Source organism: Perca fluviatilis, chromosome 5, assembly GCF_010015445.1.
Source record: "Perca fluviatilis chromosome 5, GENO_Pfluv_1.0, whole genome shotgun sequence".
Classification (NCBI taxonomy): Eukaryota; Metazoa; Chordata; class Actinopteri; order Perciformes; family Percidae; genus Perca; species Perca fluviatilis.
The window spans coordinates 22,388,321-22,415,137 of record NC_053116.1 but is presented as its reverse complement, the minus strand read 5'-3'; the positions used below and the strand labels follow the sequence as shown (position 1 = coordinate 22,415,137).

The window sequence follows — 26,817 nt, the reverse complement described above, 5'->3', positions numbered from 1 at the left end:
TCTACTTTTGATTGATTTTCCTGCATTCATCGTGCATGAGAAATTAGGAAATGGAAATGTTCTCTTTTAAATTGACTTAGGAAAACATATACAGTAATACCTTTACAGTTAAATGTTAACCTGTGCGTTGTTTCTCCACTCTAATTTTTAGTTAAAGACTTTTTATTTTTTAGTAAGACTAAAAAAATTTAAAATCTCTACAATCTGATTTCTTGTATCAATGCCTTTTATGCCTGGTAAAGAAAGGACTTTTTAAATGTAACTCATAGACAAATATATTTATTTTATGATTATTATTATATTAACATTGTTTGTTTCCATGTATTGTGTGTGTGTGTGTGTGTGTGTGTGTGTGTGTGTGTGTGTGTGTGTGTGTGTGTGTGTGTGGTGTGTGTGTGTGTGTGTTCCACCAGTACAAAGCAAGTAAGGAGGGGACAGTGATGGGAGTTGCTGTGTCCAAGACCTCCATGCTGACCCACTGTCAAGCCCTTACGCAGGCCTGTAACTACTGTGAAGGTCAGAGCTCAGTGCCTTATGTAACCTATACCTCTCCTGCTTCTCTGCCTCTCTTAGGCTGTGTTCAGATTAGATCAGGCGGTCTGGTGAAAACACAAGTCTTTCAATTCATTTTTGAATGGAGGGAGTGTGTTTAGGCTGCGGCGGTGAGGGTCGCAGGGGGTGGCCCTAAAAAAAAAAAAACACCTGCCTGAGGTGAAAAGTTGAGACGGATTCAACTTTTGGAGAAATGTAACCCAACGTCGTGGTGGCAAATCATGTAACCCTCGATCAGACTAGTCTGTCCATTTTGAGGCAGTGTGAGAGTCCCATACAGTAAACATCACCTATCTCTGCCACTATGAAGGTGTAAAAATGAAAATACAAGCATTTAACTGCCCAGGAGTTTGTTTAACAGCTAACTGTTTTCTGCTACAAGCTCTAGCACAAAGCACTCAAGATCATGAAAAATGCTATCTGAAAAAAAAAAGAAAAAAACGGCCTTATGCTAACTCTGTGTGTGTGTGTGTAAAGGTGAGATACTTTAGCATTATAAACTAAGCTCAAAAATAATTTTTACAAGTTCAACAGGGCTCAGCTCTTGAGCTCTTACGCAGAGAGGCACATGAGAGAAGATTACCTGAGGATCATGATTAGGAAATAATTAATAAAATAAAAAACACTATAATGGTATTAATAAATATAAAATATTTTTTTTGGTGTAACCCAAATTATGCGTCTTTTACACAGTTAGCTGGTGATTGCACACATTCTTGCTTATGTGTCTTTGTGTTTTCTGTTTTAGGTGAGACACTGGTCAATGTGTTAGATTGCAAGAAGGATATGGGCATGTGGCATGGCGTCTTAACGGTGAGATTGAATGCAACAATTTGTACTTTATATCCAGACTAGTTGACCTTTTTAACTTTGGTATATAGCAAAATGTGATATTGACAATATGTGTATTTTTTCCAGAGTGTCATGAACAGAATCCACACCATCACAGTGCCATATGCTGTCATGAAAGCATGTCCCATGTCCTGGGTGCAAAGAGTCCACATTCACAAAGGTTCAATGTCCAGTCTTACTTTTATATTTCATATTTGTATAGTTTTATTATTTAATGCCTATGTCATATATATATAAAATTAGTTACTGGTAGAATGCAGATTAAGTGGAAAAAAAACAGGGTTGTATTGAAAGGTTTAATTTCAAATGATAAAAGCAGACATGTAAATATGATTACTACCTACAGCGCAACTAAGTTGAATGTCATTGGAAAATGGCAGCAAAAGTCAAGTAGAAACAGTATAGCATACACAAAATGTACACATAATTGATGAAACAAACTGTAAATACAGTATGTAAGTGCACCATATATAACATATTCTTTTTACCCTCTGATAGCGCGCGTGGCCTTAGTGAAGTGCCGTGACCTCCACTGGGCCATGATGGCCCACAAGGACCAGCGGGACACCAACCTGTCCTCCATACGTATGCTTATTGTGGCTGATGGAGCAAACCCATGTGAGTCACTCTTTCACAAACATTAATGCTGTAATTGTAATGAAGAACTACGATGGTATGAAAGTTACATGTACGACTATTTATACCCTGTTTTGGTAATGGTTTTATCCCACTGTTTGTTATCAGGGTCTGTGTCGTCGTGTGATGCCTTCCTGAATGTGTTTCAGTCTCATGGTCTGAAGCCTGAGGTGATCTGTCCATGTGCCACCTCTCCTGAGGCTCTTACTGTGGCCATACGCAGGTACCACATCTGCATACTCACATGCTCTAGGAAGAGACGCTCTGACGATACAAGGGAGTTCAAAGCTAGTTTTGCCTGGAAACAGGAGTTTCTTTTCACCATCAAGTCACTTTTATTTAGTGTGTCTTATAATTAGGGTTTTTCAATTTGTTTTGTTTTTGATTGTCATGCCATACTATTCTTAGTTCAAGTTAAACATGATGTCTTGGCTAAAATAATGTCACCAATTTAAGTAAATCAACTCAAAACCAAACTAACATTTGTCCTTACTTCTTCTGCCTTGTTCAAGATGAAAAGACTAAAACCCCTGCACTGACTGAGACGTTGTGCATCAGCAGACCTCAGCAATGTGTTACCTTTATCCTGCCTCTCTGTCTGACCCATAATTATTTATCTCCCGCCATCACTTCTCTTTGTTCCTTCCCTGCAGGCCTGGTGCACGAGGAGCTCCTCTACCAGCCAGGGCCATCCTGTCCATGGGCGGGCTGAGCCACGGGGTGATCAGGGTGAACACAGAAGACAAGAACTCTGCTCTCACTGTTCAGGATGTGGGCCACATCATGCCTGGAGGTTAGCCACCAGAGTTGGCTTTTATTGGCACTGCAGCTACTCCATTTACTGTACATTCTTACTTTATCTTGTCAGAACTCAGGTACCTAAACATAGGTAATATTGTGACCTGTTTGTGTGTTTCAGCTCTGATGTGCATTGTGAAACCGGACGGGCCTCCTCAGCTGTGCAAGACAGATGAAATAGGAGAGATTGTGATCAACTCTCGGGCTGGAGGCACCATGTACTACGGCCTGCCTGGTGTCACCAAGAACACATTCGAGGTCTGTCAAAGTTTGAAACCCATTTCAGGAACTGCCTATACGACGTATTCCACATCTGGTGTCCATCCAGGTTGTCCCCTCCCTCTTGTCGAGTGTGTGCTGGGATTTGCTCCAGTCCCCCTTCACCCTGCACGGGATAAGCTGGTTTAGAAAATGGATGGTTGGGAAAGAAGCACAGGTTTAAATGATCCACTAGATGGAGCCACTGTCATCATGAAACTGTTACATTGTATTCATTTCCATACCCTCCCAATTATTCTCCTAAGTCCTAAGTGTGTTTTTGTCCAGTACATTTTTTCATTTACATATTTTAAAGGCAATAAACTACTCCTAAACGTTTAACTAGTATCACAATTATTTTGGCATACCTTTTGAAATATAATGTGATTCTTTTATTTCTCTGCTAATCTGTAGGTGATTCCCGTCAACCAAGCCGGAGCACCCATAGGAGAAATTCCCTTCAGTCGGACTGGTCTGCTTGGATTTGTAGGACCGGTAAGGCACACATGCACACACAGAAATAAAGAGTTTGCTTTCTGAAATTTGATTAAATAAATAAGGTGAGACTTTGGTTTTCCTTGCTGAGTTAAGCTGTCTGCTCCACAGGGCAGTCTGGTGTTTGTTGTGGGGAAGATCGAGGGGCTGCTGATGGTGAGCGGGCGACGCCACAACGCCGACGACCTGGTGGCCACCGCGCTGGCAGTGGAGCCTGTCAAAACAGTTTACAGGGGAAGGTGAGACACTCACTGCTCTCTTTGTGTGTACACTTTAACCCCATGACAGGGTGCATGGATGCCTAAGCAATAATAATTTGGGGATATTTTATTGGTAAATAGAAAAATAGCTCCTGTTCATCCCCCCCAGACTGAACAATCCCTTTACCATCCTACAGCCTCTCCCTGTGTGTGGCGTGTGTGTAAGTGCTCATTTCTCTGTTGTCACTCATGCAGGATCGCTGTGTTCTCAGTGACGGTGTTTTATGATGAGAGGATAGTAATTGTGGCAGAGCAGAGGCCTGACGCCAGTGAGGAAGACAGCTTTCAGTGGATGAGTCGAGTACTGCAGGTAAAATCACATATATCGTGTCGCCTAGTGTGAATATTCAATACATATTTTTCTTTTTTATGATGATATTTGTGTTTCCTGACTCTTATGTGACAGATTCTCCCTTCTATGCCTTTAGTTATGTGCCTTATGAAGTCACGTTAGTTAAAATAAAAGTTTGAATAACTTGTTTGTACTGACAAAGAGAAACAACACTCATAAGGAAATTTTCAGATAATCGTGTTCATTTTGCGTTTATTTAACAATATAACATAATGCCTATTTTCTTCACAGGCCATCGACAGCATCCACCAGGTTGGCCTGTACTGCCTCGCGCTTGTCCCGGCCAACACCCTCCCAAAGACGCCCCTTGGAGGCATCCACATCTGTGAAACCAAGCAGAACTTTCTGGAGGGAAACCTGCACCCCTGTAATATCCTCCTGTGCCCGCACACCTGTGTTACCAACATGCCCAAGCCACGCCAGAAACAGCCAGGTAGGCCGTCTTAGACCACATCTACTAGGGCTGGGTTTAAAAAATGGCTTTTCCGATTTTAAATCAATTTTTCATTTGAATGATCCAAAATTGATTCATAAAATCCAAGAATCGATCTTTGTATTTAAATAACCCTCCAAAGTTAGGCTACATTTTGGTGAGGAAAAACTGACATGGCCATTTTCAAAGGGGTCCCTCTGTCACCTCAAGATATCTGAATGAAATGTCACTCAATACTCACTGACTGAAAAAGTACATTAATGTCACTGCTTTGGGGTCAGTTCTTAAAGTGATGGTTCGGAGTAATTTCACCCTAGGGTCCTTTGCACCATGACCTCGAGCCAAACACCCCCCCCAGAAGCTTTTTTCAACTGGGTCGAACATTGGGAGAGTTAGCGTAGAGTAGCGTTATCAGCTGAATAGCTTAGCGCAGGGGCTAATGGATCCACGTTTGTATCTCGTAAATGATCCCACTAATAATACTCGAAATGATACCAAACTTCTACACTAGTACAAACAGGTTATGCACTCATAAAACGATGGATTGTAAAGTTTGTAAGTACACCAGAAGTTTATGAACACTTGCCTGCGCTCTTCTGCTAGCTGCTGCTGCTGCTGCTACCTGCAGTAAGCCGAGTGCTTAGGGCCGTCTACAAATTACTACACCGAAAAGAGATACAACAAAAATATGTATTAATTTATCTTTTTTTTTTTTAAGTAAGTGCTGTAGTATAACTAGCAGGAGACAAGTTATAATTGAGGTAAGTTTGGAGACCTTACCTTATTTAATCATTAAATTAATAAATATTTGTTGTTGTTTCTTTTGGTGTAGTAATTTGTAGACGCCCTAACACTTATTTTGCCGTTTCGTAGTAACAGCAGCAGCAGCAACAACAGAGAGCAAGCCGCAGGCAAGTGTTCATAAACTTCTGGGGGTACTTACAAACTTTCCAATCCATCGTTTGAGTACATAACCTATTTGTACTAGTGTAAGAAGTTTGGTATCATTTCGGCAATTGTGGGTCATTTATTAGGACATCACTGGATCCATTAAGCCCTGCGCTAATATCAAAAGCTATACGCTTACACTAACTCTCCCAATGTTAGAGCTCACCTGGTAGAGCAGGTGCCCATATTAAGAGATTTACTCCTCAACGCAGTGGCCGCAGGTTCGACTCCGCCTTGTGGCCCTTTGCTGCATGTCATTCTTCCTCTCTCTCCCCCTTTCATGTCTTCAGGCCTAAAATGGCCAAAAAATAATCTATAAAAAAAAGAAAAAAGAATGCAGCAGGTTAAGGGAACCTTGTACAATTTGTAAAATCTCTTTTATATCTAAGATGAATTGGTATTGTAACTGAAATGTTCCTAACCTAATTCAAGATAATAATATCAAATCGAAAATAAAATCGAATCAGGAATAAAATCGATTCGGGAGCTTGTGAATCAGAATCGAATTGATTCGGAAAATCATTGGCTCTATATTACTCTATAAAATGACGGCAAAGACTAATTCAATGTTGAAAGTATGTCACTGAGTGGTCTCTGATTGTCTTTGATATGTTCAGTGGATGTCGGCCCTGCTTCTATGCTGGTTGGCAACTTGGTGGCAGGGAAGCGGATCGCCCAGGCTACAGGCAGAGAGCTAGGTGTGGTGGAGGACCAGGATCTGATCCGAAAGGTATTGTTTACCACACAGACAGTGAAACACACTTTGACCACATTGACACTAGAATAATTATTGGCCTTTATCAGCATGGTGTCAGGAAAATCAACCAGTCTTTTTTTTCTTTTTTACAGTTTAATTTCTACTACTGTAAATTGTTACTAAAGCAATCTATATCTATGACTCTAAAATTAACACCTGGACAGTAAGACTAAAAAACTTTATACTGTTGCTAGTCTTAGTCCCTGTACATTACACACGGTATTAGAGCTGCAATGATAAGTTGATTAATAATTGGCAACTATTTTGATAATTAATTAATTGTTTAAGTGATTTATCAAGCAAAAAAGCCAAAAATGTGATGTTGTCTTGACATAATTGTAAGCTGAATATCTTCACTTCATGTTTTGGACTGTTGGTCGGACAAAACAAGACATTTGATGACGTAACCTCGGGCTCTATGAAATTGGGATTTCCATTTTTTATTACTTTCAGATATTTTATAACGATTAATCACTCAATCAAGAAAATAATTAATTGAGCCAATTAATTTTTAGCTGTAAAGTCTATTCAAGTCAACTGATGTGTAAACTGTAAATGCTCTGAATGTGTTTAGCAAGTTAAAGATGACCCTGTAAAAGTCAGGGGAAAATGCTAATGTTTGATCCTAAATCTTTGTTGTTGTTCTGCCTTTAACTTTGCTTGGGTTGGGCTTTAGCTCTGTATGTGGCCCACCATGATGGTAAGGCTCTAGCCTGCCCCCCCCCCCCACCCCCACCCCCAACCGTCTTTGCTTCTGCTACTTCTGTTAGTCAGATGTGCTTTTGCAGCCGCGACAGCCTGATGGCCACCAGCAACAGCTTTGGCCTGACGCAGAGATATGACTGTCCAGGCTGGTTCCTTGGCCTGCAGGGGTCCACACACTTAAACCAATATACAGAATTACATTAAAAATAAAGTGAAATGCCACTCAGTGTCCCATAACAGACTCTCTGCCATCACCTTTTTAGATGGGAGTTTGCCAGCAGCCTACTAGCTTTGCCAAACCAAAAGCTCTTAAGTAAATTAGTGACATTCATCTACTCTAAGTGAATTCAAGTTTCTTGTCTTTCTTGCTTTAAGGACATAATGGAGACTTTGAGCAAGTCATTATAAACGGTCTCCTACCATATGTGACCATTGAAGACCATGTAATCATATACTTTGATACATTATGCTAATATCTTGTTACACACCACGGAATAAAAGTATTAATTAGGAAAATTTTTGTGTGCACCTCTGCTTGCTATGTTCACTGTGATGCTCCCATGTGTAGCATGGCTTGATGAGCGGTCAGTGCAGCCGGTCTGCATGATGTAACTCCTGATTCATTGTTGACCAGAGCACGACCTGTTGTCTGACTGGGGGAGAAAGAGTGGCACAAAGGATGACTTTGGCCAGTGATTTTAATATGACAAATTATCTTTGTCTGTCCAGAGAACATCATGGTGTGAACTTCAATTTTCTGTTACTGTACGTGTTGCCTCATGTCCACTTGGTGTCTGCCTTTAACAGACTTATTTTGCTTTCGCGTCTTGTCTTCTTCTTTCAATCCTGTGCACCTGCCAGTTCCTCAGCTTACTGACACTACTGACCAATAGTAGGGGTGGGGGAAAAAATCGATACAGCATAGTATCGCGATATTTTCCGTGGCAATATTGTATCAGATGCCAAGTATTGATCTTTTATTATATATGTGTTGGTCAGTTTGTCTGCTTGACAATCCCATTTTGCAGCAATAAAATTTAAGTGAGATGAACAAACAGACAAATTTATCTTTTTAGATAAAACAGATGTTGACAAAGACATCATTTGAAATTGGGAAAAATTTGAAGTTGGAAAAAAGGTAATAAATTGCAATATATCGCGGAATATTGCAATATGTTTACAATCGCAAAAATATTGTATCGTGACCTAAGTATCGTGATGATATTGTATTGTGAGGCCTCTGGTGATTCCCACCCCTAACCAATAGGCTAATAATGCATTTAATTTTGCCTATGTGTTCAATTCTAACAATAGCTATTGTTCCCTTAAAGCAATTCTGCTTAATAAATCGTACACAGGCACTAATATGTCAGTGGCTCCAGGTGCAGATGGTCTCAGCACGACCCTGCACTTGGCATAAACAATATTCTCTGGGCATACTCCTGTTGTGTGCTTGTGTGTCGCTGTGTGAGAGGTCAAAAGCTTCACAGAATATGTTTTATGTTCTCTATTCCACACAAAGTCTGTTTTGAAATGAACAAATGTATCTGTTGTCACTGAGAACCATTTATTTTTGTCTGTTGGTTGGATGATATATGAAGTTCTACTATGTTGACTATCTTTTATCATTTCTACCTGTTGGACCATTTTTAAATGGATAATTATTTGCTACAGATAGAACTTTGGTTATTTTCTTAAATGTGCAATCCAAGTATAGTCAGTCCATCATTAATGTTTATGTGATGACACACTCTCTTTACCAGCACCAGTTTTTGTCTGAAGCTCTGCAATGGAGAGCTCAAACCGACCCAGACCACGTCCTATATGTGCTGCTCAATGCCAAGGTAGATTAAACACACACACACACACACACACACACACACACACACACACACACACACACACACACACACACACACACACACACACACACAAATGAGTGGAATGGAAATGAGTTTACAGTAACACACAAAAATAATGCATACTCGTCTTTCTTTTACTTTTGGTAATGGTACTAACGATCCATTTTGTTGGGTGTGAGTTCAGCTGTACTTCCTCTCTTTTCGCTGTAGGGGGTGGCAGTGTGCACAGCCACTTGTGCTCAGCTGCACAAGAGAGCAGAGAAAATCACAGCTACCCTTATGGAGAGAGGAGGCCTCAACACAGGAGACAATGTGGTGCTGCTTTATCCCCCAGGTAAATACACACATTCCTCATCATTGTAGACGACCATCTTTCCTTTTTCGTTATTCCATTTAATAAACAGTACAGTGGAAAAAGTACAGCTGTTTAATTTGCTTGTGTTTAGTTCACACAGTTCCTGTCTGTCTTTTATTTCTGCAGGTATTGACCTGATAGCTGCCTTCTATGGCTGTCTTTATGCGGGCGTCATCCCTGTGACAGTGAGGCCACCCCATCCACAGAACCTGGCTGCTACTCTCCCCACTGTCCGCATGATCATCGATGTGAGTGCACACCACACCACCATTTTGTAATTAATGGTGCTTCTGTTATATAGTGTTTTTCAATCAAGCATTACCAAAAGTATTTAATGTATTATCCTCCTTAGCATTATTCCATCCTAGACAGCTCTTTAAAGGGTCAGTGCACCTTAACATGTTTTCCTACTTAGAGTATCTATCTAAAACAAAACATACAATTAGCCAGAGAAGCTTATTACCTAACATTCTAACACCACTTTAATTTGTCAATATTAGATCGCTTTCAAGCACCAAAATATGTATCATATACATCAAAAGCAATATGATCCTTTCACTTTTTAGGCACCACTTGAGAGATCTATTATTCATTTTTGAATTGCCCTTAAAGCTATAGTGCGTAGTTTCTGCCGCCCCCATGAGGAATTCAAAGTAATGAAAATGACAAAACTGTCGGCGCGTCCACGTGATACAAGCCTTCCGTGGTCTCTTCAGAAGAGGTAAGACTCTTCAGAAGAGGTCATTATCTTCACTCGAGCTTCTGCGCGGGAAAGTCACCGGATGCCACAATCTTCTGAACATAGCCATACTGAGACATACAAAGAGAGTTTTAATTAGCTTTGTAGCAACTTATTTGGCAATCGCTTGAATGTAACGGACGTTCATTAACATCAAAAAGTTACGCACTAAAGCTTTAAGCAAGTAACTGAGTCCTAACCAAGTGAAGGAGCTCTGCAGTTGAGTGACAGTGATTTTCCTGGAAGGAAGCAAATAAAATTGAATTTCACCTCAGGGATCAATAATGAAATGCCCTTTTTATCTGAGTGAGGCCTCGAATGGAGGATTTGTACCAGAGGTCACTGTTAAAGCAGTAAATTAACTTCTTTGTATGTTTGTTTGGTGTTACAGGTGAGCAAAGCAGCCTGCATCCTTACCACTCAGCCTCTCATGAGGATCCTCAGGTCCAGGGAGGCTGCTGCCAGCGTCAACATCAAGACGTGGCCCACTATCATCGATACAGGTGCTGGAGATCTGTTCACATTAGAACACCTTAGAGGCATTAGGCATGACGTGAAGCAGCTGACCAGTTGTAATAAGTGTGGCACTGTGTACTCTACTGCCTTTAGGACACATCTCTGGGAGCTTACAGATTTAGCACAAAAACTTGAGACTAAGAAACGTGTTCTCCTTCTGGCCACAAGGTTTCCTGTTTGCCTAACTTTGAACATGTTGGGGAAACCTAATGTGGACTAAAAGCTACTCTATGTAGTAATACATATGTTCAGCAAGTTGCAACGGAGTAGATTCTGCATATGACAAATAAAAAATTGTTTGCTATTTCCCAATAGCAAACAATAACACTTACAGTAAGATATTTGGCCCTGTATGAAAATAACAAAAATATACTATGCTTTTCTCTCAGATGATCTTCCCAGAAAGCGGCCTCCGCACATTTATAAACCCCCTACAGCTGAGATGCTGGCCTATCTGGACTTCAGTGTGTCCACCACAGGCATGCTGACTGGAGTCAAGGTAAATTACTCTCACAAGTCATGCATATCATATCGGCTATAACATGAAGCAATCACTTTAGCCAAAGGGACTTCTAGGTCGATTTGTTCTTACTGTGTAGGTTTGAAGACAGCATACAGTATTTCTTAAGAGTTTGGGTCTTTATTTCTTGTCAGATGTCCCATGCTGCAGTCAGCACTCTGTGCCGCTCCATTAAGCTGCAGTGTGAGCTCTACTCATCACGCCAAATAGCCATCTGCCTGGACCCGTACTGTGGTCTGGGCTTCGTCCTGTGGTGCCTCTCCAGGTAAAATAAACAAACAAACAAACACAAACACACACACAAAATATCATATTACCCATAACATGCTGTTTCTGTAAATGTGGCGTTGTTGCTGTAGCGAGTGTCTTTTTGGCCCAGTGTTTACTCAGGTCACCAGTCCATCCTTATCCCTCCCCTGGAGCTGGAGAGCTCCCTGCCTCTGTGGCTGAGCACGCTCAGTCAGTACAAGATCAGAGACACCTTCTGCTCCTACTCTGTCATGGAGCTCTGCACCAAAGGCCTGGGCACCCAGACAGAGATGCTGAAGGTCAAAATCACACTCATATACACCCAAAATAACTATGCAACATGTGGTTCCTTTAGAACATGTAATAATAGCAGCACACTGATCAGTCCTTCCAGAAAAATGTTTTTTTTTTGTGATTGTTGCGGGCAAAAATCCTTGATTACGCGGCACGTTTTCTTAAAAAATGCGATGGAATATGCGGGATATTTATGCAATTTTATGTGATGAAAATGCGGGAAGTTGCAAAACCTGCGGTTTGATGAAAAAGAGAAAAAAAAGTGATTCCCCCAATACCCTGCTTTTTGATGATGTTCACGTCGCGTAATTACGTCACTTCATAATGTTCCCGTGGCAACTGGGGGAAATGGCTGCTGTTGTGTGACGTAAACGCAACATTTTTCAACTTTCTAAGATATATGTGACTTTTTTTGCAACGAAAATGCGGGGATTATGAAATCATGCAAGCCTCGCATATTTTGCGCAGAAATCGTCAATTTATGCTGCGAAAGTGCGGCATATTTGAAAAAATGCGGCCCCCGCATAAATATCCAGACTTTGGCTGATTATGCATTGAATTATGCGATTGCATAATCACGTTTTTCTGAAGGGACTGACTTATACATTTGATGCACAGGAATCTCATCTGCTGTATCTAGTGTGTATGTATATATATATATATAGTATTAAAACACTGTTATTCTTTGGGCAACAGAAACTGAGGAGAGAGAGAGAGAGAGAGAGAGAGAGAGAGGGAGAGGGAGAGGGAGGGAGAGATTCAGTACATTGTCAATACTTTCAGACCATTCAAACCAGATCAAGCTGCAGGTCTTCTTACCGATAAATTGCGTACTTATTTAATGTTTACCTCATGTAGAAGTTTATATCCAAAGTCGTGAATCTGGTTCTTGTGTTTCAGCGTAGCTCAATATCTCAAAGCACTTTTGAGATATTGAATATAATAGAAATGTCCACTAATGCTGAGTTCATTTTTCGTGTGAATAACCTCAAGCCCGTGCGTGTCTCCAGGCACGGGGTCTGAATCTGTCGTGCGTGCGGAGCTGCGTGGTGATAGCAGAGGAGCGTCCTCGCCTCGCTCTCACGCAGTCCTTCTCCAAGCTCTTCAAAGATCTTGGCCTGTCGCCGCGCGCCGTCAGCACCGCCTTCGGCTCCAGGGTCAACCTGGCCATTTGCCTGCAGGTTGGTTTCATACGGACAACACCCTCAATTATCTTATCATTCTTCGTCGTGTGCAATTTCTTTTTTTGTCAACAGTGTTTAATCTTGAACAATTTTATTAAATGATTTTATCATTAATTGTTTACCCTCTAGTTATTTTTGTTACATGTTTACTTATCATGTGCATGTTTCTATATTCAGCTCTACAGAAATCTTTTTCTATAACAACCTTACATTTCAGAGTATTTATTTTCCTTTCTGAAACCTCAGGGCACTGCTGGACCAGACCCCTCCACGGTCTACGTTGACATGAAGTCTCTGCGCCACGACAGGTAAGACAGGAAACGACTGCAGTTGTCACATGATCCGCCTGGTGAAAACAAACGTGTCGGTCAGATTGGGCAGAATGATTTACAGGCCGTCGTTTCTCTGTGTCACTCAGGGTGAGGCTGGTAGAACGAGGAGCGCCACAGAGTATTCCACTCATGGAGTCTGGCACTGTAAGTATTGATTACTGACTGAAAAGACGTATGTGTGCGATGCTCTTACTGGCCACGGAGCCAGAGAGGTAATCAAAGTGGTTGTAATATCCCTAAAGCTACACTCCCACTATGTTCTCCTCTAAGATCCTACCAGGAGTGAGGGTCATCATAGTCAACCCGGAGACCAGAGGCCCACTGGGAGATTCACATCTTGGGGAGGTGAGTGGGCAGAGAGGATCATGGGATCCTGGTATTTAAACATTTTACCTTTTCCTCTTATGATTCTGCAACATATTGGGTGGTTTCACCGATGGTTGCACAGAGCGAAGTGAGCGCAGCCACCCAACACAAAAATCGATTCATTTGAATGCGAGCTCGGATTTACTGTGAAAGCTCAGACTTTAAAAGGTCACACACAAATGTAAACACAAAAATACTCCAGGCCTCATTCGCCATTTTGTTTGGTCTTTGTTCAGATCTGGGTGAACAGCCCTCACAGTGCCAGTGGCTACTACACCATCTATGGGGAGGAGAGTCTGCAGGCGGATCATTTCAACACAAGACTCAGCTTTGGGGAGCCCCACACTCTTTGGGCCAGGACGGGCTACCTGGGCTTCATCAAGAGGACTGAGCTCCTGGACGCAAGCGGAGGTGAGAGGACATTTAAAAAAAAAAATTGACTTTATTCACTGCCTCTTTGCTTTTGTTTTGTTGAGTCTTGAGGTGGGCGATATTGATAACATACACTATCATTATACAGTATATACACGTTTGTTTATATATATACATATATATATTGCGACGTCAACATATATCTTGATGTAGTAAAGTTTCTGCAAAATCTATTTTGTAGTTTGTCTAATTGTTGATGGATAAACTAATCCAGTGAAGTACATAACTGGAAAGTAAAGGTACATCATCACATTGATGCAAAAAATCTATCTAATATAAAGCAGTTGTCTTAATTGATATGCAACATTGCCTGCAATGCCAAAATACTACCAGAGATAGATAAATGGATAACTGCATAAACAGTAAAAAAAAACAGGCCAAATGTCTAAAGGCACACATGTATAGTGTCTTACAGTATATATTGTCAGAACCTAGTTAAGTCCATAACTTTAAATAATCCCAAACTTTTGTTCCTCTCTGCTACAGATCGTCATGATGCCTTGTTTGTGGTGGGCTCTCTTGATGAAACGTTGGAGTTGAGGGGGCTACGCTATCACCCCATAGACATCGAGACGTCTGTGTCCCGAGCCCACCGCTGCATTGCGGAAAGGTGAGGTTCTTCAGTTGGTCACTTTTATTTATTTTTTTTAAAGCAACATCATTTTCTTTACACCCACTGAGAAAGACCATAGCCTGTAGTTCACACAGTAACACGAAAAAAGACGTGACCGAACACAATTCATATTTTAAGAACACTCTCGCCCCTCAGTGCTGTGTTTACATGGACCAACCTGCTGGTGGTGGTGGCGGAGCTGAGCGGCTCGGAGCAGGAGGCCTTGGACCTGGTGCCCCTCGTCACTAACGTGGTCCTGGAGGAGCACCACCTCATCGTCGGGGTGGTGGTCATTGTGGACCCCGGGGTGATCCCCATCAACTCCAGAGGAGAGAAGCAGAGGATGCACCTGCGAGACTCCTTCCTGGCAGACCAACTGGACCCCATCTACGTGGCCTACAACATGTGATTCACCAACTGATGAGAGTGCAGAAAACTGAGCCAGGCTCTGGGAACAGACGTGGGGGAGACGGACTTGGGGCGTGCGTTCAGTAGCATCCCCGATGTTTAAGCTCAGATACACGTTCAGAACACCAAACAATGTGAGAAAGCAAGTATTGTAACAAGAGCGCGCTTCCCTCTCAGAAAACGTTTCTTCTTTGCTTCCACCTGCTCAATCGCTGCAGTCCAGGTTCACTGAGATCTACTGAGTGGGACGGATATTTTCTCTCGTCTTGATAGTAGATCCACCTGTCAGATGGAGGAAATATGATGTTGATCATCTCCATGCATCCCACTTCTCCTTCATAGCTCCAGTTCATGTTTTTAAAGACATTTTTAATTACATGCTTTCAAAAAAAAAAAAAAGTCCTCCCCTCCTTCCATTCCTTGGTTGTTATCCTGAACCACTCATCCTCGTGTGCTTCTTTTTTTATTTTATTTTTTTTAAACCCCATCTTCTTTCTTGAAGGCAGGATGGCGCACTAGAACTGCTGAGAGGAGCTTGAACTTTCACCCTCTTGCACTTTTAGTCCTTGCACCTCTGAGGCGCTTCCTGCCTACCCTGCCTCAAGGGGGACACCCCCCATGTTTGCTGCTTTCATGAGAGCAAATCCACATCAGTATTCAAAAGTGCTACCAGCGAGTACAGATCACCTTCTTCTACCAGGCGCACCTCGGCTCTCCCCTCCTATCACATACTGGATTTGCCTGCAGACATGCTGTCGGCATTCATGCGTTACAAAATGTCCTAAAAAACTACACTCAAATTATTTGTTGGTGTGGGGAATGAAAGACTTTGCTTCTTAAACATAAAAACCTGGATATTAAAAGTGATCATTGACGGGCGGAAAACGCAGATACATTTTCCGGTGCAAGTTGGTCCGTTAGTTAGTCCTTATGTTTGTGAAGTACTAATACATTTTTTCCAAAAGCATGGATTTTCTGAAGAAGAGTTTAAGGGATTACTGGTGTTTAGGTGTGCATGCTAATTTGGAATACAATCAATATCAACATGCAGGCAAAAAAAAAAGAAAAGAAATAAAGGATAATTTACCAGTTTCATGGCTTGAATTGAAGCGAGCCGCTAGCTTTCGGTCTGCCTGTAGTATCCCACGTTAAAGCAAAGAGCGTCTTTCACTTAATGTTAGCGTTCCAGTCGGTTAGATAAACATAGATCATCAGAAGGCAAGTCAGTGACTTATTGCACCATGATGACGTTTATGATTATGGACTGTTGAATTTCTTAAAAGACATCAAGAACCAGGACATAACTTTGCCTTACTAAACCTTTGGAACGTCAGTACTTTTTATGTTCAATCCCTCATTTCTAGCTGTACTATTAGTGTATGTAAAGGACTATTCCACTTTTTTTTCATACGTGGAATCAGAAGCCAGTTTATAACTCAATAGACACTCGTATATAATTTTTTAGAAGGGGGGGGGGTGTCTCATTCTTTTTGCGAAGACGTTTGCGGTCATGCCTTTCTCATTTCATCATTAACATTTAAACCAATTCTTTCTGAATGTCTGTAACACTGAAAAAAAAAAGAATGAACAACACTCCATAAGCAACCCGTGATTTAAAAATGGCAGAATCCTCCTTTATAAAAATGGAGGTAATAAATGAGGGTCAGGATGTTGTTTGTATACTGTATTTTAGAGGTCAAATATTACTGGTGTTAATGTGTAACTTTGTCGATAAAAACTTGACTGATCTTTCATACTTGACAGCATTTTTCTGCATTGTTAATTTAATGGTATCACATTGCAAAAGAGAAGAAAAAAGTTTCAGATTGTTTTGGCAGAAACAATGTGCACTTTCCCAATATCGTGCGTGTGTGTGAGCATGCGTGCATGTGTGTGTGCGTGCGTGTGTGCGTGTGTGTGTGTCCAGTGATATTTGGCTTTTCTGGTGCAACAAGGTTTGTCTTTTTTAAGAAATTATCCCAGAATATTGAACCATTTTTTTTTTTACATTTCTTTTATGTCGCCGCCACTGTATTTTAATTCTTTCCATTCAAGATTGGAATCAGATATGTTTTTATAGGGGTTTCATTAATATTTTCCTGATATCTTTCTTTACACTGCTCAACTTTTGCAAAGAGCTGTTTTGATTTCGAAGCAGCTTGACTTGCAGCACATCACGTCAGTAAACCACTTTTCATTCAGTGACAGACACTGATGACATGTCTGCGAGCCAGTATCTGGGGCACGTTGGAGTTACTCATAAATAACAAAGTGAAGCTTCTGAGCTGCTGTGTGATAATTGCTTTGTTGCTACTGTTTGACTCCGAGTTTTAATAAAGTTTTATAATGTCATGTTGGCCTTCAAGCCTTTTCGATAGACATTGGTGCTATTCAATAAGGGAAAGTTGACAGACTTTTGTCCTCCAATGTCATAACAAAGAAGGTTTATTCCTGGATTCCCTTTTTGTGTGAAAGTTAAGTCGTTCTGTTTCCAAGCCAACATTTCACTCACTGCTCGGTTCTAAAATTGGTCATCATCGCCAGTTTTCATCAGCTCTGAGACTTGATGAAAACTTTCTCAACAGGCAACTTAACATGGACAGTGCACCTCGACATATCCTACCATTTCCATTTTAATATTTATTTCAGTTTTCAAGTTGTCGTGTTGTGAGGAACGACATGCATTTTAAACCTCCAAAGTGATTATTCTAAGCACAAAAATGTAAATGTACATGTGAGGTAATGAAATTAGGATATTTCACACACAAAAAAAAACTCAAGGGCCCACAATGTATACCTCAACAACTGTCTGTTCACTATGCATCGTCGAGCTGCAGCAAAGACATTCTGAACTAGTCAATGGTGCGATAACTTCTAACATGTCTTACTTGACAAAAAACACTGTCACACTGTCATTGGATGTGTTTCATGTCAAATAATAATAATAAAAAAAAAAATCCTTTGTCAGAATTTCTTGTGCTTTTTTTCCTTCCTTATCTCTGGAAGCTTTAGAAAGATTCAGGAAGTATCTGCTGCATTAAAGGAAAATAGCATCTTCCTTCCACCAGGTGGCGGTCTTAACTACATTTGACATTTTTAATTTGCTCCCTCTGTGAATTTACAAATATTTACATCGTCATTTTCACTGGAAGTTCTCACTTCATATTTTAATAACATATTAAGTTTTTTCTTTAATAATACTAAAAGGTATCTTATTAACTGGCTGACAGGTTCTTCACTATGCATTAGTGGTTTGCATGTTTTATTTACCCTATTTGCTACAAATCACTTACACTTAACATCACCGCCAACCGCTGTGAAAAACATACTGCTGTGTTTGAGATGTTTTCAAGCATTCATTAAGTTGTGATGGAGTTTCAAGAAACTGCCATTTGATGTTCATGCCATTAATAAGAACAAGTCTTGAGTTGCCAGTTTGTTAAAAATACATTTGTCTGATATTGATTGTTTATATTTGGTAATACAGCTATTATAAATGTTGGTGAACCATTGATAAATGCTCATTGGTATCTCACTTCTCTTTTTTTGGGATTAACAATTTTTATTTTTTAACAACATACAAAACATACAACTCGCAACATGAACGCTTTTTTGTATATGACATTTTTCAAATGCTGCCACCCTAGCCATCTCACAAGCCCACTTCTGGATTGACTGCACCCCTTCATTCTTCCATCCTCTTAAAATAATCTGTCTGGCTATCTGTAAACTAGTCTGGACCCAGCTTCTTATGTGCTTATCCATCCCGTTTAGGATTGACCTATCTCCCCGAACAAATAATCTTGGACTGAATGGAACCCTGGTCCCTGCAATCCGACATAGGGTACCATGTATCCCGGTCCAAAATTCCTGGGCCTTATCACAGGACCATAGGACATGAAGTAATTAGCCGTCCTCCGTCTTACATTTCCAACAATTTGGGAGTTTGTCACTTTCTAATATGCCATGCAATATGCTGTTGTAAATTAATTAATTGTAAATTAATTAGTTAATAAGTTGTTACTAGATAGATTTTGGTCCAGATGTTCTAAAAACCTTTCCCAGAAGATGAGGGGTCTAACAGTCCATTGAAGGGTTAGGAGGACTCCTGATTAATTAAAAGCTTGAATAGATAAAGCAAGTGTCCTGTTTGTTCTAGAACACATTTTCTAGAACAAACATGTTTCTTTTCTTATTACTATTATTCTATTGGAGAAATTCTTTATTTAAAATATTCTGGTTTCCGACCTTCCCTCTTCTCTTAATTGAGTTGAACAAAAGCTATCAGTTCTTACATTATAGAAAATATTGAAAACTGAATAGCCTTTTTATGTTTTTTCCTCATTATGTAACTTACTTACTGCCTTTATCTTTTAATGTATTCAATATATTATTCTCTTTTATAAATACTTTATAGTATATTGTTGACTGTGTTATTAGAACTCTTACTTATGTACACTTGTTGAAAATGCAAATACAGAAATGCCTTGTGAAATAACAAAAAAAGTCTAACTTTGGCAGAAAATACAATTTTCATGTTGTAAACCACTCAGAGTAAGACGCTGATTGAGAAACCATTAGGCCATTAAACATGCTCTCATAGACATAACAGTCTAAACGCGTTGACTGGTGAAGTTTGTGGAACATCTCATCGCAAATTTAGACGGCTAAAAACATCTAAACAGTCTGATATACATATATAGCAGTGATATTTATTGCTGACAGACTGTATGGATGATTCAGAGCAGCATCAGAGCAGCACTGAGCAGAGCTGAGATCAGTCTTGTGTTCAGTCTGTGTGCAGCAGACACTGATGCTGTCTGACTCGTCTTCAGCCAACCTGCAAACCTGCTGGTTCTGGCGTACACCCCCGGCCTGTGAGGAAGTCCACACTCGTGCCCGAAGCTCGTGACTCCGACTAAATAAAACCTGTCCTCGTCCTCGCTGTAACACTGCAGGGGCCCCCCGCTGTCACCCTGAGGCACACACACAAACAACAATCATGTGTTATTGAACTGAAACCTGTAGCTTGTAGTGAGTTTAAAAATGTCATTACCTGACAGGAATCAGCCGCCCCGCTCTCCAGTCCAGCACAGATCATGTTTTCAGTGATGAGGCCGTTGTACCAGGTGATCAGGTTACACGTAATCCTGTCAATGAGCTCCACCTCAGCTTCCTGCAATCTGTTCATCAGTCTGCCTGCAGTACATTTACCAAAATGGTACTTTACTTATAAAGGGCTAAGCAATTATATATGAGAGCAACATTTCAAAACACGGGCAACACTTAACTTTAACCCACTATTTAGCATTTTTAAGCAGTCAATAAACATTTAATTTTAGAATTATGGTAACTTTCATGTTTGGCCAGGTCTCCCTTAAAGGGGAACTGATGAGGTCTGGTTACAGGTTTTGAGTTCTACTGCATATATGGGAAAAAGTTGTACAAAGCATTTTGTGGCTTCAGAGAGAGCTGCACAAAGTGATAAATTGCCTCAAGTGATGTCACTTGAGTCAGCAGTTAGGGCTGAATCTCTGCTTAATTCTAGAGGCTGGAGGCTGCATTAGCCGCTACTAGCATGACACACCCAAAGCTGTGCAGTCGAGTGAAGAAAGTCAAATTGCATTGTGGGCATTCTCTATAAACAAATATCTGCATATGAATCCCGAATCTGTAGGCAATGGGACAAGATTATGGTATCAGAAGCATTCTAGTTCCCGATTGTAGTCCGTTTGTAGTCCAAGTAGTATTGGCCAATCACGTTTGAGCGGGCTTTTGGTTGCATGCAGGTAAACAGTCCGTTTACAGGCCGTAATGCAATCTTAGAACCCATCGGTTATCGTCTGCCCTGTATGTCCGCTGGCTACACCGGAACAATTATTAGCCGTTGCCCCCAGAGGCTAAATCGTTGTCAGACCCATAGCTGATGGGTTCCAACGTTGCAACATGGGAAATGTAGTTTCCAGGTTTGGAAAAGGAATAAGAATACGATATCTTTGGCTCTGCTCCTTCTTGTCCTTTGTGAGTCTGACGTTGTTATTAAAGTGCAATGCTAAATCTTTTTTTTTTTTTTATACTTTATGGATGGTTGGGTTGGTTTAGTCGGTAGAGTAGGCGCACATAGTATATTTAGGAGGTAAATGCCTCGACGCAGAGGTCCAGGGTTCGAGTCCGACCTGTGACAATTTCCTGCATGTTTTCCCCCTCTCTCTCCCCTTTCTCACCTAGCTGTCCTGTCAATTAAAGGCGGAAAAATATATATATTATGAATATACACAAAAAATGCAAGTAAAAACAGTTTTCTATGGCAGGGCACCTTTAAGTAAAGGTTATTGTGTCTTACAGGTACTATCACAACTATGTGAAACAATTTCACAACATTTAGTACAAAACTGTCTTTCATTTAAAACTTGCCATTGTGCATTCATTTGGATTGTAAACATCTCTCAATACACAACCACTGATTCAAAATATAAGTTTTTGTTAAATGTCATGAGAACATGGTTTAATCACCAAAACACAACATAATAATATCTTTTCAGTTTAGTCGTTTTAACTACCAGTAAATCCGGTAACAAAACAATGCAAGATACATGTTTCAAATCGCTGTTAGAGGTGCTGAAAGTAATATGCTGCAGTAGTGTGAAAGACAGAAGACAGTTTTCACTTACATTACCCAACATTAACAGAATCTAAAATTCCCATATCTATCCTATGTGTAATGAAGTTGTGATCAAAGAAGACATCCTCTACAATCATTTGACCAAATTTGAACCTCTGAAAATGCAGCCATTTTGATGAGTTTTCTACTAAGATTTGTGAGGTTTTACCACCTACTTGCGATAATAGTACCAAAGCAATAAAAAAAACTATAAAGTTGTACCTTTCTCTTTCCCACTGAGTCTGAGTTAGTTAGAGATGTCGGCAAGGATTCAGGGTTTACCATCATGTCTTTCATAACAACGCTGCAGAATCAGTGAGTTTTTAAACTAACCTCTGTAATAGGAGCTCCCCCATCCACTGATGAAACAGTGGCTGAAGTTGAGGATGAACTCATGAGTCAAATTATGAGGAGTGCAGACTGGTTGGACGTGGTCAGTGAAGTTGAAGGGAGAGCTGAGGAGCAAGAGTGTCACATCGTTGTCAGACGTGACGTCATCGTAGTCCTCATGCATTTTGACTTCCCTGATGGAGCGGATCTGGGTTTGAGCTCCTGGAGCAGATAACACATTAAGTCCTGCCACCACATGGAAATGGCTTTTGATGATCCTTCTAGACACAGAACAGAATACATGTGACTGTTTATGACTCTGACTGCCTTTCTCTTTGCAAACCAAGCCACCTATCCATTCTCCTAGCACACACATGTTGGTTTCATTAGTTCCTGTGAACTGGTATTCTTTATTGAGCATGTTAAATATAATGTACATATTGTAAGAGTACACAGATATACTGTAAATTAGGGCTGGGTACCGAATTCAATACTTTTTAGGCTCCGACTGAATTGCCTCTAACGTATTGAGTATCAAAAAATGCCTCGTCATTCAATACCCAATTTCAATACCTAAGGAGTAAATCTCATCAGCGGCAGTGAGCCAATAAGCATGCAGCATGCTTATACCAAGATCTAATAATGCTGGTGATTGGCTGTCTAAAGTTACACGTCCTAAAGACAAACAGCAAAAACTCTACTATACACAGAGACGGGGCTCATGTAAACTTAGCACAAAAATTAAGGAAATTTGTGTTTGGTAGATTATTTCTCTGTGGTAACAATGCTTTTTGGCAATAAATCTTATACCCTTGGAAAGCCTGTTTAGTTCCCTTTCAAATGGTGCCCTATTTGTAAGGAACATGTATTTGTGGGATGAGCAGCAGCGCTGAGTATGTCGGTTGCGCCCATTAAAAATTTGCCAAATCTTCTCTGCCATTGCAGAACAGGTTATTTTGCTGTTGCTATTGACACTTGTTTTGAGCTTCTGGTACCCCCAGGTGCTGCCAATCAGGTGCCTGATTCTGCAACCCGTGGCAATCCCATATCTCCACAGTCTGGGACCGAACTCTATCATCCACGATGACAACGCTCGCCCCCACAGGGCAGGGTTTATCAGAGACTACCTCCAGAATGTGGGAGTGGAGAGGATGGCATGGCCTGCCAGCAGTCCTGACCTCAACCCCATTGAACACTTGTTGGATCAGCTTGGGCGTGCTGTTCGTGCCAGAGTGACCAACACAACCACGTTGGCTGACTTGCGACAGATGCTGGTTGAAGAATGGGATGCCATCCCACAGCAGTGTGTGACCAGGCTGGTGACCAGCATGAGGAGGAGGTGCCAGGCTGTTGTGGCTGTGTATGGTTCTTCCACATGCTACTGAGGCTCCTGTTTGTGAAATGAATAAATTGTTAAATTGCCAATATGTCTTGTTTCTTCAAACTTCAATCATCCAATCCACCAAACACCAGACGAGTCAATGGCAGAATAAGCTGTTTGGCATTGGCAGAGAAGATTTTGCAAATTTTTCATGGGCGCAACCCACATACTCATGCTGCTGCTGTTATACGATTTATTACCAAAAAGCATTGTTACCACAGAGAAATGATCTACCAAACACAAATGTCCTTACTTTTTGTGCTAAGTTTAGTCGGAGCTAAAAATAAAAGAAATTGTGTTGTAACATGTAATGTTGTTATTTCTTTTTGTTTTATTAAATTGGTATCGAAAAAAGTATTGTTTAGGAACCGGTATCGTTTAGGAACCGGTATCGAAGTCACGGTATCGGTATACAATTTTTTTTAATGATACAGAGCCCTACTGTACATGTACACACACTTAGAGTCTAACACACATGTTGAGAGAAGGAAAAATGTCAAACATGAATACTTCTGAAAAGAGAAAAAGTAAACAAACCACCACAGCTCAGAGGTGGAAATCACACTGCTACAACTTGGGTCAAACTAGGCCAAATCACAGATGCATTTCTCAGTCTGAATTCATGGTTGAAATAATGTTTCATCACCAGTTTGTACCGGGTAATTTGTGTTTTGCAACCCAGCTACTATCTGTCTTTTATTACATTTGACACAAGTTTGATTGCTTCTTCCCAATAAAACCTTCAATGGTGAAACACTAATACAGAGAACAACAAACTGACCCTAAATCTGTGTAAAATAACACTATTAGACATCTGCTCATATGGACCTCTGGTTACATCATGGTAAATCTAGATGCACCTCTATATGTGATGTATATGTAACATCCTATGACCATTGTTTCTTCCACGGGTTTTTCTGTGTTCAGCATCTTCAAGTCTATTTCTCTTCACATAATAAATAGTTTTCTTGAAACCTGTGCACATGCACTTAGGTCACAGATTAATTGGCCTCTTTTGAGTTTATCAGTTGTTTTATGTTAGTGTTGTTCATTAATAGCTGGAAAATGCTGTTTTTACTGTTTCACTGTCTCAACTGTTTTTACATGTTATTTTATTTATAATTAGTTCACTTTAATAGCAACGTTTTCCATAATGTGTTTACATCATTTTTTCTATTCCATATGCACAAACACAGGGTGAGTTATACACCAAATGTGAATGAGTGCAGGTCAGTCACATCAGTAAGGTGTGTAAGTTATACTCACAGGTATTTGTGGAAGCAGTGTGTGGCAGTGAGCACCCAGAGGTTGCTGAGGATCGTCCCGCCACAGTGGTGCTTGGACTGGATCTGGATGCTGACCTGCCAGGGCCAAGCCCCCTCAGGAGCCTCCCGCCCCCCCACTATACGAAATGCACCAGGGGGGGAGACCAGGAGCCGCTGCCCACAGCCTCACAAACACAATCAAATAAAGTTTCCATTTCTTTTTTTTCTAAAATTACATCCTGTTGTTTACATTGTTGGAGGAAGTGGTGTGACATTAGATGCATTTGAGGTGTGTGACAATTAGTCAATTATTGATCAACTATTTTGATAACTGATCAATTGTTTAAATCTGTCATCAAGCAAAAATGCCAAAAATTCTCTGGTTTCAGTTTCTCAAATGTGATGATTTGTTGCTTTTCTGTTTATATCATCATATATCAAGTATACATCTTTGGTTTTTAAACAATTGGTGAGACAAAACAAGAAATTTAAATGTGGCAACTTAGGCTGTGGGAACTTGTGATGATTACTTTTGTAATAAGTAATAAAAAGTTAGTGGATATAGTAGCAACCAAATAATGATGACGCAAGTATGGCCACTTCAATGCTTTAGTTAGTTTTCTAGTTTAATGATACAAATGAATTGTTGTTTAACTTTTCATAAACCCTATTGTGTCCCAGAAGCTAGAGAAGCAGTGACTACAGCCCGGAGGTGACATCAGGACTTTGGCTCTGTAGAGGACCACAAGCAGGAAACAACAAACATGTCTCCTGTTTAGGTACGTTTGTTCACCTTCTTTTTTAACTTTTGAGCTACAACTATTCAAATGTTTTTTTTTCTTTTACATGCGGAAATGTAGCGTAACACTAGCACAATCAGTCATAAAGTCAGCAAACTTATCAGTAATGTACGGAAGTGAAATGCCCTGTTTTAAAATCTTGCAAGAACCTCTTGGATGGATGGATAAATAGATAGATGTATAGATGATTGATTAGGGGGCTGTTAAAAATTGTGAGGGGGCATTTTTTTTTTTGTTAAATAAAGTTCATGATTTAACCTGTAGGCTATCCAGGATTTCCCGAAAAACAGAGCAGAGCAGAAAGTCTGATATATATATCTATGAGAAAGACTAACGTTACTAAGCTAGCTAGCTATAGGCTACATTTGCTACCGGATGTAACCTCAAAGTGCATCAAACTGAGAAAGGGTACGTTTTATTGCTAATAAATTCAATTTTTCATTTATAGTTGGATAATATGTTATTTCGCCTTTCAAAAAGGTACAGTGTCACTTTAAATATTAGGCTGACGTTACTAAGGTAGAAGAAAGAGTCAACTTTTCAGCTAACATTACTCAAGGACGGCAGGAATGTTAAAAAAAAAAGGCTATTTTGAGACTTTCTGAGTTAGCTAGCTAGTATTCATTCTTAATTTACACATGGTAGCTTTATGTCCATTTGCGTACAACCAATCTCAGTGACCATGGCAGCATATTGCACATACTGTAAGCTATAGCTTCCGGCAGTTAGCTACAGAGTAGCATCCGTTAACTTTAGCTATAGCTAGCTAAAGTTAACGGATGATACTCTGTAACTGCCGGATTTTCAAAAAATAAAAAACCAAACTCTTAAAATACTTTTTTTTTTTTTTTTTTTTTTTTAAAGCTAGCTACATGATTAGTTCCCTCCCACCCCTGGTCCTGGTTGTACTCACTGTCCTGTGGTGAAGTCAGATCACTCAAATACAAAGCACTCAAAAACAGCACTGTAAACACTTTAAGCTCCATTTAGTTTAACGTTAAACTGAATTTTGTTTTTTTACTGCAAACAAAAACAACTCCAGTTCCTTCTGGCCAATGGCCTCATGGGCATATGTGCGTCATAAGTGAAATGTACTCCTGTAATGACAATATGACAAAATACAACAAAATAATAACTAAAAATAACAATAATAATGTAACTATTTAATTGTAAGATGTCCCAACACTTAGCTAAAGAAGAAATGCTCCATATGTTTCAAAATGTGTGTGACAAATCTTTCTAAATGCTTTTGGGAAAGTAAAAATGTATTTTTATGTAACCTTAGAGGAATATGTTTTTTGGCATTTGTTGTATGGTTTTAAACGTCTTGAAGCTGTCTCTGACTGAATGGCCACAGCCTGACAGCAAAATTAATTCTTGCACTACAAACTCACCACACTGAACACACACAGTAAGAAAAACCTTGTGCGCGTTTTCTGTGCACAATCTCATCAAGGGGAGTGT

General features: G+C 40.2%; 2 protein-coding genes across 6 annotated transcripts in view; one reads left to right on the top strand and one right to left on the bottom strand.

The window, feature by feature from the left end:
• dip2ba (disco-interacting protein 2 homolog Ba) overlaps window positions 1-17,268 on the top strand; it is a 43,960-nt gene extending 26,692 nt beyond the window's left edge. For 2 of the 4 annotated variants that reach the window (XM_039800169.1, XM_039800168.1), the window contains 26 exons: window positions 414-516; window positions 1,301-1,365; window positions 1,471-1,564; window positions 1,903-2,022; window positions 2,149-2,263; window positions 2,694-2,833; window positions 2,960-3,096; window positions 3,511-3,591; window positions 3,703-3,830; window positions 4,047-4,161; window positions 4,435-4,636; window positions 6,202-6,314; window positions 8,810-8,890; window positions 9,119-9,242; window positions 9,390-9,511; window positions 10,394-10,505; window positions 10,908-11,017; window positions 11,173-11,303; window positions 11,418-11,586; window positions 12,592-12,762; window positions 13,012-13,073; window positions 13,184-13,241; window positions 13,368-13,442; window positions 13,700-13,874; window positions 14,382-14,505; window positions 14,665-14,917. In XM_039800169.1, coding sequence (XP_039656103.1) covers window positions 414-516; window positions 1,301-1,365; window positions 1,471-1,564; window positions 1,903-2,022; window positions 2,149-2,263; window positions 2,694-2,833; window positions 2,960-3,096; window positions 3,511-3,591; window positions 3,703-3,830; window positions 4,047-4,161; window positions 4,435-4,636; window positions 6,202-6,314; window positions 8,810-8,890; window positions 9,119-9,242; window positions 9,390-9,511; window positions 10,394-10,505; window positions 10,908-11,017; window positions 11,173-11,303; window positions 11,418-11,586; window positions 12,592-12,762; window positions 13,012-13,073; window positions 13,184-13,241; window positions 13,368-13,442; window positions 13,700-13,874; window positions 14,382-14,505; window positions 14,665-14,917 — 3,180 coding nt within the window. Of the gene's footprint in view, window positions 1-413; window positions 517-1,300; window positions 1,366-1,470; window positions 1,565-1,902; window positions 2,023-2,148; window positions 2,264-2,693; window positions 2,834-2,959; window positions 3,097-3,510; window positions 3,592-3,702; window positions 3,831-4,046; window positions 4,162-4,434; window positions 4,637-6,201; window positions 6,315-7,017; window positions 7,042-8,809; window positions 8,891-9,118; window positions 9,243-9,389; window positions 9,512-10,393; window positions 10,506-10,907; window positions 11,018-11,172; window positions 11,304-11,417; window positions 11,587-12,591; window positions 12,763-13,011; window positions 13,074-13,183; window positions 13,242-13,367; window positions 13,443-13,699; window positions 13,875-14,381; window positions 14,506-14,664 lie in introns of all 4 variants that reach the window. The other 2 variants (XM_039800166.1, XM_039800167.1) reach the window with 2 other exon arrangements.
• An 865-nt stretch (window positions 17,269-18,133) lies between these two features.
• Window positions 18,134-26,589, bottom strand: LOC120558509 (transmembrane protease serine 11D). 2 transcript variants are annotated; one of them, XM_039799530.1, is made up of 5 exons: window positions 26,267-26,589; window positions 24,555-24,738; window positions 21,911-22,188; window positions 19,973-20,115; window positions 18,134-19,892 (listed from the first exon to the last, which is right to left on the bottom strand). In XM_039799530.1, exons 1-5 carry the CDS (start codon window positions 26,337-26,339, stop codon window positions 19,656-19,658), a joined length of 915 nt encoding a protein of 304 aa, XP_039655464.1. In that variant the 5' UTR covers window positions 26,340-26,589; the 3' UTR covers window positions 18,134-19,655. The 2 variants fall into 2 exon arrangements, with proteins under 2 accessions (XP_039655464.1, XP_039655465.1); XM_039799531.1 differs by having other exon boundaries at window positions 21,911-22,185.
• Between the last annotated feature and the right edge of the window lie 228 nt (window positions 26,590-26,817).